Source organism: Esox lucius, chromosome 25 (genome assembly GCF_011004845.1).
Source record: "Esox lucius isolate fEsoLuc1 chromosome 25, fEsoLuc1.pri, whole genome shotgun sequence".
Classification (NCBI taxonomy): Eukaryota; Metazoa; Chordata; class Actinopteri; order Esociformes; family Esocidae; genus Esox; species Esox lucius.
This window is the reverse complement of record NC_047593.1, coordinates 22,261,589-22,274,650: the sequence shown is the minus strand read 5'-3', so window position 1 is coordinate 22,274,650 and position 13,062 is coordinate 22,261,589. Positions and strand designations below refer to the sequence as shown.

Sequence of the window (13,062 nt, the reverse complement as noted above, 5' to 3'; positions counted from 1 at the left end):
CTTCAGAACTGGATCACGGAGCAATGGAAGAAGGTGGCCTGGTCTGATGAATCATGTTTCCTTTTACATCATGTGGTTGGCCCTGTGAATGCCCGTCGCTTACCTGGAGAACACATGGCACCAGGATGCATTATGGGAAGAAGGCAAGCCAGCAGAGGCAGTGTGATGCTTTGGGCAATATTCTGCTGGGAAACCTTGGGTCCTGCCATTCATGTGGATGTTACTTTGACAGTTATCACTCCATCTCTCCACCTCTCCACAATGAATCCATCCCAATACATGTGGTTCCCTGAAATAAGGGGACACTATATGAAGACTGCTGTAATTTTTTATTTGTAAACCCTCAAAGAAAAGTTAAGGATCTACACTTTAAACTATTTTTAATAATATTTATAATATAATACAAAAATTAATATAATAATACATTTGTAATATGCAGCTATTACAGAGACCCCCAAAAATATAATTATTCCAATATTTATGGAGGCACATAGCTAGCAAGAGAAGATATTGCTAGATGCAAAGTTCTATTATCAATTTAGATGCTGGAAAATAAGCAGTGATATAGGACAGCTTTTGATTGCACAGTTTGCAGTTTGGAGGTGGCTCGATATGTTGAGCGTGGTCTCTAAGTCTCCCTGGGACAGATGTTGGTAAGAGCCACAGCACAGCAAACGTTTGGCTTCATGAAGGGAAGGAGGAAGTTGTTAGTATCAAGTATGGAGAAGTGGAGAGACCTCAGTGGTTTGTTAATGACACTGGCATCCTGAACACCCGGCTCTGCTATCTGTGCTACACAGGACCCATTATATTGTTACGCTACCCAGCATTCCTGTCAGATTTCATCTTAATGTCACGCTACCCAGCATTCCTGTCAGATACATTAATACTTTCATACAATCAAGGTTCCTTTCATACACATTCAGAAGAACAGGTTGGAACACGCAGAAGGGGAATCAGTCAAACTCAAATTTTCAGGTTAGTTTGTGAATATTCATATTTTATACTGAAAAGCTGAATTAATAGTTTTTTGGTTTATGGATATAAATGCACCATATTGATCTTCTGAATTAGACAATATAAGTTATTTCTTGGTATAGTCATGGGTCATGTTGATTTGCAGAATTTACTGCTTCATGATATTTATCACAATATGTTTTATTTATATAGATGTGTCATTGATTTACTTAATTAGTCAAGTACATTTATTTGTTGATATAGTTTAGGGATATACCCCAAACCACTTACAATGGCTCTCAAAAGTGTTCAGACAAATTTTCCAAATATTGTTGAGTTACAACATGAAATCAAAATGTATTCAACAAGGATGTTTTTTACCAAAAAAGTTACAATGTCAAAGTGAAAATAATCTACAAATTACCCATTAGTTACAAATACAAAACAGAACATAATTGATTGCATATGTACTCACCCACTATAATCAATAGTTGGTCAGGACAACAATTGCAGCCGTGTCACCCTACAGACCAAATGTAAGGTGGGCACAGGGCCATAGCCTCTTTGATTAGTTTTCTACTTGCTTGGTCCTTAATAAAATTGCAAAGTAGACTTACCTGGCAGAGGTACATCATCATATCATCACTGTATCTATTATTTTTAATGTTTCTTTAATAACAGCTACATCAACTACACAGATAAATCAAGACTGACACAATTTCCCTACTGAAGGGATTAACATATAAAACATTTTGTTTGTTAACCTCCAGACCTTAAAAAGCATTTTTTCTCTATAAAGAATGTAAAATAGGATAAATACAACTAAGAATATAAAAAACATGATCAATAAAATTGAGAGGGTTAGGGTTAGGGGTTACCATGGGAATAACTTCCTTTTTGCATTCATCTGATGTCCAAGTTCAGAATAAATCCCTTAGCAGAAAGAGAGGATAACAAGCAGAAATGCTTTGGACACCAGGAGTTGAGGTTAATAGCTTTGACCTAGGGAAAAATTGGAGGTGTGAGGAGAAATATTTGAAGTATTAAATATTAACAGATATTAAATGAAACAAACATATAAGTAGGTTGCACAACTTCTCTTTGTAAAAGGTGTCCTCTCACCCAAAAAGGTTGGAGACCACTATTAGTGATGGATCCTGTTTCTGTGTCTCTGCTGGAAATTCTGAACGAACTGGTGGAAGAAGATGTGAAGAGGTTCAAATGGCACCTGAACCAAGACCAGTTTGGTCCTGAGTTTCCTCCCATCCCAAAAGGTCAGCTGGAGAAAGCAGACAGATCAGACACTGTGGATTACATGGTGAAGAACTACAGGGAATCTGGAGCTGTGACCATCTCATGGAAGATACTGACAAAGATGAAACAGAACCAACTGGTTGACCAATTATTGAACATACATGTTCAGACTACGAAAATAAAGAAACCATCAGGTTAGAAAGTTATTAAACATTTATAATGACAGTTACACAAACAAATAAAAGGACACTGATACATAGCAACACACATAGTTTAAGATGACAATCTTAATATATAGTTAAGATGTTAAGATGTATAGTTAATATGTATTTCAATTTCAACACAAAGATTTCTTCAACCAAGTTTATTCAGACATGACTGAGTGTTCTCGAGGAGGTAAGCTTCAACCTTTACAATAATTAGAAAACAGCAAAACAAACAGATTTTACAATTCAATACACCAACTACCTCAGTTTCCCAGTATCCCCACTTAACCTCTCTCTTTTGGCTCAGATTGTAAATTCTCCACTCTCCCTTTCAGATGATCCTTTAGTTTATTTAGTTGAGAGTCTCTGGGCATTCACTGTTCCACAAATAAACATAAACAATTTTCAAAAACCTTTATTACTGTAATAGCTACAATATGACAATTATGACTGTAATAATCATTCCCTGAAGGAGGCACCAGCCCATTGGAACCTCCCAATTTAGTCTCAGACCTCATTCTTTAATTCTTTAATGTTTTAGACATGACAGGTACTCTGGCCCTCTAATGTATTAGACATGAGAGGTGCTCTGGCCCTCTAACGTATATGACATGAGAGGTGCTCTGGCCCTCTAATGTATTAGACATGAGAGGTACTCTGGCCCTCTAACGTATATGACATGAGAGGTGCTCTGGCCCTCTAACGTATATGACATGAGAGGTGCTCTGGCCCTCTAACGTATTAGACATGAGAGGTGCTCTGGCCCTCTAACGTATATGACATGAGAGGTGCTCTGGCCCTCTAACGTATAAGACATGAGAGGTGCTCTGGCCCTCTAACGTATTAGACATGAGAGGTGCTCTGGCCCTCTAACGTATATGACATGAGAGGTGCTCTGGCCCTCTAACGTATATGACATGAGAGGTGCTCTGGCCCTCTAACGTATTAGACATGAGAGGTGCTCTGGCCCTCTAACGTATATGACATGAGAGGTGCTCTGGCCCTCTAACGTATAAGACATGAGAGGTGCTCTGGCCCTCTAACGTATTAGACATGAGAGGTGCTCTGGCCCTCTAACGTATATGACATGAGAGGTGCTCTGGCCCTCTAACGTATATGACATGAGAGGTGTTCTGGCCCTCTAATGTATTAGACATGACAGGTACTCTGGCCCTCTAACGTATTAGACATGAGCGGTGCTCTGGCCCTCTAACGTATTAGACATGAGAAGTGCTCTGGCCCTCTAATGTATATGACATGAGAAGTGCTCTGGCCCTCTAACGTATATGACATGAAAGGTGCTCTGGCCCTCTAACGTATTAGACATGAGAAGTGCTCTGGCCCTCTAATGTATATGACATGAGAAGTGCTCTGGCCCTCTAACGTATATGACATGAGAAGTGCTCTGGCCCTCTAATGTATTAGACATGCGAAGTGCTCTGGCCCTCTAATGTATGTGACATGAGAAGTGCTCTGGCCCTCTAACGTATATGACATGAGAAGTGCTCTGGCCCTCTAACGTATTAGACATGAGAGGTGCTCTGGCCCTCTAACGTATTAGACATGAGAGGTGCTCTGGCCCTCTAATGTATATGACATGAGAGGTGCTCTGGCCCTCTAACATATTAGACATGAGGTGCTCTGGCCCTCTAACGTATATGACATGAGAGGTGCTCTGGCCCTCTAACGTATTAGACATGAGAGGTGCTCTGGCCCTCTAACGTATATGACATGAGAGGCGCTCTGGCCCTCTGTGTGTCTGTGATGTTAACACAGACACACATATAGTTATTATGTCAGTAATGATCACACAGTCATGGCAGTAACTTTGTTTTTCCTTGCAGTTAAAGAGGCTCTAAAATGCTATCTTAAGGAGAAGTATGGCGGTGTTTATGAGGGGACATCAATGGAAGGGGATTTTATCAATCTAAACATGATCTACACTGAACTCAATTGGATTGAGGGGGCCTCTGGTGGGGTCAAACATGAGCACGAGGTCATAAAAGACACAAAAACACAAGCCATTGAAAAAACCATCAAGCATAGTGACTTATTCCAAAAACAGACAGGTCAAAATAAGCCAATCAGAACAGTGCTGACTCAGGGCATTGCTGGCATAGGAAAGACTGTCTCTATTCACAAGTTGATTCACGACTGGGCAGAAGGAAAAGCGAACAAAGACATTGATTTCATCTTTCCACTTCCTTTTCGCAAGCTCAATCCTAATATAGGGGGGAATGACTGCAGTCTGATTGAGCTAATTCATCAGTTCTTCCCTGACATAAAGCCAATCCACACTCTGATGAACAATTTTAAAGTTTTGTTTATCTTTGATGGTCTGGACGAGAGTCAACTCCCTTTGGACTTTCAAAATAATAAGGTTCTGACAGATGATACAAAGTCAGCCTCGTTGGACACAATGATCACAAACCTGATCACAGGAGAACTCCTCCCCTCTGCTCTCATCTGGATAACCACCCGTCCTGCAGCAGCCAATCAGATACCTCGTCAATACATTCATCAGTGGACAGAGGTACAAGGCTTCAGTAACCAGCAGAGGGAGGAGTACTTTAAAAAGAAAATTTGTGATAAGAACCTGGCCAGAAGAATCTTCAACCATGTCAAATCATCAAGGAGCCTCTACATCATGTGTCACATACCAGTGTTCTGCTGGATTTTAGCCACTGTTCTAGAGAATCTGTTGGTTGAAATGAAGAGAAAAGAGTTACCCAAGTCCCTGACTGAGACATACTTACGCTTCCTGATCTCACAGATAGTCAACATGAGAGCAAAACTGAGTTCCACAGCCACAGGAAGTGACAACAAAGTCCTTAAACTTGGAGAGTTGGCATTCCGACAGCTGAAGAAAGGGCATCTGATCTTCTATGAGGAAGACATGAAGGAGTGTGGCATTGATGTGACCGAGCCATCTGTGTACCCGGGACTTTGTACCAAGGTGTCACAAGGGGAGGGGAAGACCAGTCCTAACAAAGATTTTGAAGTTATCATCATCTACAGTGCATAATATCATCCAAAGATTCAGAGAATCTGGAACAATCTCTGAGTGTAAGGGTCAAGGCCGGAAAACCATACTGGATGCCTGTGATCTTCGGGCCCTCTGACGGCACTGCATCACATACAGGAATGATACTGTAATGGAAATCACAACATGGGCTCAGGAATACATCCAGAAAACATTGTCGGTGAACACAATCCACTGTGCCATTCGCCGTTGCCGGCTAAAACTCTATAGGTCAAATAAGAAGCCGTATCTAAACAGGATCCAGAAGTGCAGGCATTTTCTCTGGGCCAAGGATAATTTAAAATGGACTATGGCAAAGTGGAAAAGGGTCAGACAAATCAAAATTTGAAGTTCATTTTGGAAAACTGGGACGCCATGTCATCCGGACTAAAGAGGACAAGGACAACCCAAGTTGTTATCAGTGCTCAGTTCAGAAGCCTGCATCACTGATGGTATGGGGTTGCATGAGTGCGTGTGGCATGGGCAGCCTACACATCTGGAAAGGCACCATCAATGCTGACAGTTATATCCAAGTTCTAGAACAACATATGCTCCCATCCAGACGTTGTCTCTTTCAGGGAAGACCTTGCATTTTCCAAGATGACAATGCCAGACCACATACTGCCTCAGTTACAATGTCATGGCTGCATAGAAGAAGGATCCGGGTACTGAAATGGCCAGCCTGCAGTCCAGATCTTTCACCCATAGAAAACAGTTGGTGCATCATAAAGAGGAAGGTGCGACAAAGTAGTCCTAAGACAGTTGAGCAACTAGAAGCCTGTATTAGACAAGAATGGGACAACATTCCTATTCATAAACTTGAGCAACTTGTCTCCTCAGTCCCCAGATGTTTGTTATAAAAAGAAAGAGGGGATGCCACACAGTGGTAAACATGGCCTTGTCCCAACTTTTTTTTGAGATGTGTTGATGCCATGAAATTTTAAATCAACTTATTTTTCCCTTAAAGTGATATATTTTCTCAGTTTAAACATTTGATATGTCATCTATGTTGTATTCTGAGTAAAATATAGAAATTTGAAACTTCCACATCATTGCATTCTGTTTTTATTCACAATTGTACAGTGTCCCAACTTTTTTGGAATCGGGTTTGTACAGTGGGTGGTCTGCTCAGGTCTAACTAGTGTTTTTAGACAGTTTTCCTACGGGTTGTATATGCCCAAGGGCGACTTGCTATAAAACCCCTTTTCACAGGGACAAACAAAATACACAGGTTGAATAAGGACTAAACAGCAAACACTTGACAACACCAAACAAAACATCACAGCAATACATACTCACATGAAACAGGACAAAGTGAGATGTATTTGCTAAACTAAGTGTCTGTCTATCAACAAGGGTATGTATCTCAAGAGTGTCTATGTCCATGTGGGGGAAAGCAAAATATTCTCTCTGGGAGAACCAACTGACTGGGTTTTTAAACCAGGGATGTGTGATGCGATTGGGTGATGGAAAAAGGAACAGGTGGTGCAATTAGGGGGAGTGTCCACAGATTGGTCCACCTCAGCAGTCAGGCGATGCACTCATGACTGCCAGGTGGGTAACACCAACGAGCCCAATCAGGAACATAAAAGGCACCTGGGGAAACAGCAGGAGGGCACCTGCATGCATAACACTCCCACCCTTTAAAGAGCAAACCCACTATGGTTTGCGACACAAGACATAAAAAGTATACAGAACACTATTCAATGTGTAAAGGAATCCACACAGGATAAGATGTATTATACATCTCTAAACACAAGACAATGAGACAACGCATCTGCCAGAACATTATCAGACCCCTTTTTGTGGCGGATCTCCAAATTATAATTTTGCACAAGTGCCCAACACAAAAGGTGTTGGTTCTGGTTGTACATACGGTGGAGAAACCCTAAGGGGTTATGGTCTGTATACACCATCACTGGCAGTGCACTGGAACCAACAAAGTACTGCAGAGCAACAACAAAGCAAGAGCTTCTTGTTCAATGGTTGAATAGTTAGTCTGACACTTTAAAATTTTCCGACAAAATAGCAGACAGGATGGTCTACTCCACTTTGCCTTCAGCAGAACAGCACCAGCACCTCTGGCACTAGCATCTACCTCTAATTCAAAAGGTTGCTCGAAATCCGGAGCAGCAAGTACAGGGGTACTACACAGGAGTGTTTTGGCAGTGTTGAAAGCAGCTTGACAATCTGTAGACCATACAAATGTTCTGGCCGGACAGAGCAAATCTGTGAGCGGAGAGATTACTGTAGAGAAGTTCTTACAGAAACTACAGTAGTAGCCAGCCACTCCTAAAAAATGGCGTAGCTCTCATCTGGTAGTAGGTGCAGGGAAGGTAGTAATAGCTGAGACCTTGGTATCAACAGGGCCCACCTGACCCTGGCCAACCTTTTTGCCAAGATTAGTAGCAGTGGCTTTCCCAAACTCACACTCTGCCAAGTTCAGGTTAAGAGAAGCAGCTGCTAGACGTTCACACACTCTCCTTAGGGTACGGACATGATCTGTCCACTCTGTTGAACAGACCACCAGGTCATCAATGATCTGTCCACTCTGTTGAACAGATAACCAGGTCATCAATGATCTGTCCACTCTGTTGAACAGATAACCAGGTCATCAATGATCTGTCCACTCTGTTGAACAGACTACCAGGTCATCAATGTAGGCACTACAGTTAGGGACTCCAGCTAACACTGAGTTGACCAGCCGTGACAAAGTATTGCAGGAAGTTTGGGGTCACAAAGGCTGAGATGTCTGAGGCACGTGGGGTTAACAGCATCTGCCAGTAAACTTTTAGGAGATCTATCTTGGTTACACGAGTAGCAGCACCAACAGTGTCAATACAGTCGTCCAGTCTGGGCAACGGGTACGAGTCAGGCACTCTATCAAGCATGTTGCCCCTATCAAGCATGTTGCCCCTATCAAGCATGTTGCCCCTATCAAGCATGTTGCCCCTATCAAGCATGTTGCCCCAATCAAGCATGTTGCCCCTATCAAGCATGTTGCCCCTATCAAGCATGTTGCCCCAATCAAGCATGTTGCCCCTATCAAGCATGTTGCCCCAATCAAGCATGTTGCCCCTATCAAGCATGTTGCCCCTATCAAGCATGTTGCCCCAATCAAGCATGTTGCCCCTATCAAGCATGTTGCCCCTATCAAGCATGTTGCCCCAATCAAGCATGTTGCCCCTATCAAGCATGTTGCCCCTATCAAGCATGTTGCCCCAATCAAGCATGTTGCCCCTATCAAGCATGTTGCCCCTATCAAGCATGTTGCCCCTATCAAGCATGTTGCCCCTATCAGGGGCAGCGTTTCCAACATTAAGGTAATGCTCTAACATGTTTGTGCGTGTAGGAACATCACCAAAAAGACAAGGAAATCTGTATAACAGCCTCTCACTGTCATTTAAATGATCCTGACTAGACAGAAGAGACAGCACTGCTGCTGAGTATTACACAACTCCAAACCCTTCCCCCGAGCCCTTGGGCTTTATCTTTACAGAACAGAGAAAAAATAACAAACATATTAACAGAGCCCTCTGACCCAGCCCTCTGTCCTTCTGACCCAGCCCTCTGACCCAGCCCTCTGTCCTTCTGACCCAGCCCTCTGACCCAGCCCTCTGACACAGCCCTCTGTCCTTCTGACCCAGCCCTCTGACCCAGCCCTCTGACACAGCCCTCTGACCCAGCCCTCTGTCCTTCTGACCCAGCCCTCTGACCCAGCCCTCTGTCCTTCTGACCCAGCCCTCTGACCCAGCCCTCTGTCCTTCTGACCCAGCCCTCTGACCCAGCCCTCTGTCCTTCTGACCCAGCCCTCTGACCCAGCCCTCTGACCCAGCCCTCTGACAAAGAAGAGTGGGAGGAATAACCTGGTTTGATTTTCCAGTTACCTGGCAGGTGTGGCATGTCTGACAGTACTGAGCCACATCCTCTTTTAAACCGGGCCAAAAGAAATGTTGCAGCACCCGATCATAAGTCTTGGTGACTCCCAAATGACCGGCCCCATGGTGATCATGAGCAAGGGATAAAACAGTTTGTTGAAAGGCAGTAGGAACCACTATTTTGTAAATGGCATTCCAACCTCCACCGGCGTCGCCATGGAATGTCCATTGGCGCATGAGATAACCCTAACTCTCTACACCTGCATGCGTAACATGCAAAGTTACAATGTAACATTGTCAAATTGTTAGTTAGTCATGAGAAACTCAACTGGCACTGACTCAACCATCTCATCTCATCTCAACCAATAACAGTTAAATGACATTGAATGTAGTCCGTTGTTCCCCACCTCACATCACTCCGTAATGTAAAGAAGGAGAGCTTCTTTACATTACGAAACAGAAAATAAATACTTATTTTAGTTTGCATACTCATTTCCATGTCATTTGAATGTACACCCCATGTTTAAGACATACCACGCAGGGTTGTGGCCATCAATGGAGGGAAAATGGAGCGATGTGCTATATATGAGAGGTGGCAACTCAGGCTATCGATATCTGCAGGTTTTCACAAACAAATAATCTAGCAGCTTGAGTTTTCTTTGATATTCTAGGAAAAAGCTTATTTAAGCTTATGTTCACCTAATTTTGGCCTGCTACTCTGCTTTTCCAACAGTTTGGACCATGGTGGAGAAATCAGAATAATATTAGGGAAAAGAAAATGTGAGTATTTTTGTATTACGTAAGCACAAAGATTGTGGGTCTTTGTGTATTTATATAACATACAACCATACATGAATTAATCTTTTGTGTTGAGATACTGTTCACATGCAATTAATCACGATTTATCAGTTAATTATAAATGATAGAGAGATGGATGCAGGAATGGAGGGGGGAGGGGGAGGGAGGGGGAGAGGGAGGGGGGGAGGGGGAGAGGGAGGGAGAGGGATTGGGGGAATAAGAGAGGAAATTCAGAATATTCAGTTTAAATTAAGTTTAAAAGGTTAGAAATGTTGTGACCTACTTGAAATAGAGAAGGGTGAAAGAGAGAGAACAGAGAAGGAGATGGAGAGAGAGAACAGAGAAGGAGATGGAGAGAGTGGAAACAGAGAATGACATACTGAGAGAGAGAGGTGATACAAAGATGGAAAGAGAGCAGGAAACAGAAAGAGAAGAGCGAGTGAGGGAGGGATGTTTTATCATTTCTAAAACTGTATCCTGGTTTCCCCCTTTAGATGCCTGTGATCTCACACTGGACCCAAACACAACACACAGAACCCTCTCTCTGTCTGAGGGGAACAGGAAGGTGACAAGAGGAGAGATGCGATCATATCCTGATCACCCAGACAGATTTGAGGACTGGTGGCAAGTGTTGTGTAGAGAGGGTCTGTCTGGACGCTGTTACTGGGAGGTGGAGTGGACTGGGAGAGGTGCTGATATAACAGTAGCATATAAAGGAATCAACAGGAGAGGAGGGGGCCATGACAGTCTGTTTGGATACGACGACAAGTCCTGGAGTCTGTACTGCTCTGAGAACCATTACACTGCCAGACATGTTAATATGGGTAATTCCGTAGCTGACCCCTCCCCCTCATCCTGGTCCAATAGGGTAGGAGTATATCTGGACTGGCCCGCCGGCACTCTGTCCTTCTACAGCGTCTCCTCTGACAAACTGACCCACTTACACACATTCAACTCTGAATTCACTAAGCCCCTTTACCCAGGGTTTAGGGTTGGTTGGCCAGGCTCCTCAGTGTCTCTGTGTCAGTTAAAATAGCTTTCTGTTTCCTGAAGGAACACCTGACTCCTAATTGGATTTTTTTGTTTGTTTATATATTGTGTTATCGTTTTCATGTTACGTTATGTTATATATTGTCATGATATGGTATGTTATATATTGTCATGTCTATTATCATGATATGGTATGTTATATATTGTCATGTCTATTGTCATGTTACGGTATGTTATATATTGTCATGTCTATTGTCATGTTACGGTATGTTATATATTGTCATGTCTATTGTCATGTTACGGTATGTTATATATTGTCATGTCTATTGTCATGATATGGTATGTTATATATTGTCATGTCTATTGTGATGGAAATTCCAATGTATCGACACTCGGAGTAAGGGACACAGAGACAAAATTATCTTTGTACATTATAACCGTTTTATTAACTATTATGCACAGAGACTATTATGAGAGACACGTCAACCGCTTACACACACATAATCGTCTGAGGTGTCTCTAACTCCATACATGAACAATCCATATTTATTACATAGAAAAAGGGGTGTGGTAAGTAGTTGCCCATCGGTCTCATGTCAATCAAACACATGCCCTTTGTTCTATCACATGTCCTGGGCTTGACACAAGGGACATGGTGTCTTCCCTCATGTGGTTAACTTTCTCAACCCTTAAGGGAAACTTAAAGCATCTAGACAACCTCCAGGTCGGCAGATGATTAACCCCACAACCCATTGTGACCAATCAAGAATGACCCCTAAGACATATACCAGATCCCTCTCTCCTACGTTCCTAAAGAAATAATCCTCTGATATTATACAGACATGTGTGTCACAATCAAAGTAAAGATTTACATACCAGTCAATAGAAAGACAGACATTTCTCACATGCACCTTAATTCCAAATTTCCATAACACTATTGTCATGTTACGGTATGTTATATATTGTCATGATATTGTCATGATATGGTATGTTATATATTGTCATGTCTATTGTCATGATATGGTATGTAATATATTGTCATGTCTATTGTCATGTTACGGTATGTTATATATTGTCATGTCTATTGTCATGTTACGTTATGTTATATATTGTCATGATATGGTATGTTATATATTGTCATGTCTATTGTCATGATATGGTATGTTATATATTGTCTTGTCTATTGTCATGATATGGTATGTTATATATTGTCATGATATTGTCATGATATGGTATGTTATATATTGTCATGTCTATTGTCATGATATGGTATGTTATATATTGTCTTGTCTATTGTCATGATATGGTATGTTATATATTGTCATGATATTGTCATGATATGGTATTGGTACTTCTCGCGGACTATCCATTCCAATTGACCACCCACCCCCTCCCACGCTTCCCACTTCCCACAGATCAAGTTTCAAGCCGTGTATAACATAATAGAAGCCCTTGATTTGGACATTTTCACTTAGGGGTGTGCTCACTTTTGTTGCCAGCGATTTAGACATTAATGGCTGTGTGTGAGTTATTTTGAGGGGACAGAAAATGTACACTGTTATACAAGCTGTACACTCAAGTGTCATTTCTTCAGTGTTGTCACATGAAAATATATAATCAAATCTTTGCAAAAATGTGAGGGGTGTACTCACTTTTGTGAGATACTGTACATACACACACACCATCATCATCCATTCACACACTCATATATAAACAGTTGTGCCCAAACGTTTGCATCCCCTTGGAGAATTGGTAATATACAGTATCTCACAAAATTGCTATAGTGTAAAGTAGTGAGTGTACAGCTTTTATAACAGTATAGATTTGCAGTCCCCTCAAAATAACACAACACACAGCTATTAATGTCTAAACCGAAAATGTTCAAATTGGGCCCAAAGTGTGGCCACCATCATTTCTTGGGCATGGAGTTCACCAGAGCTTCACAGGTTGCCACTGG

The 13,062-nt window shown here is 42.0% G+C and overlaps 1 protein-coding gene across 1 annotated transcript; it reads left to right on the top strand.

The window, feature by feature from the left end:
• Positions 1-2,107: 2,107 nt before the first annotated feature.
• Positions 2,108-11,151, top strand: LOC109615150 (stonustoxin subunit beta-like). The gene is made up of 3 exons (XM_034291109.1): positions 2,108-2,302; positions 5,191-5,365; positions 10,610-11,151. The coding sequence occupies exons 1-3, from the start codon at positions 2,108-2,110 to the stop codon at positions 11,149-11,151; spliced, it is 912 nt and encodes a 303-aa protein (XP_034147000.1).
• The last annotated feature ends 1,911 nt before the right edge of the window (positions 11,152-13,062 follow it).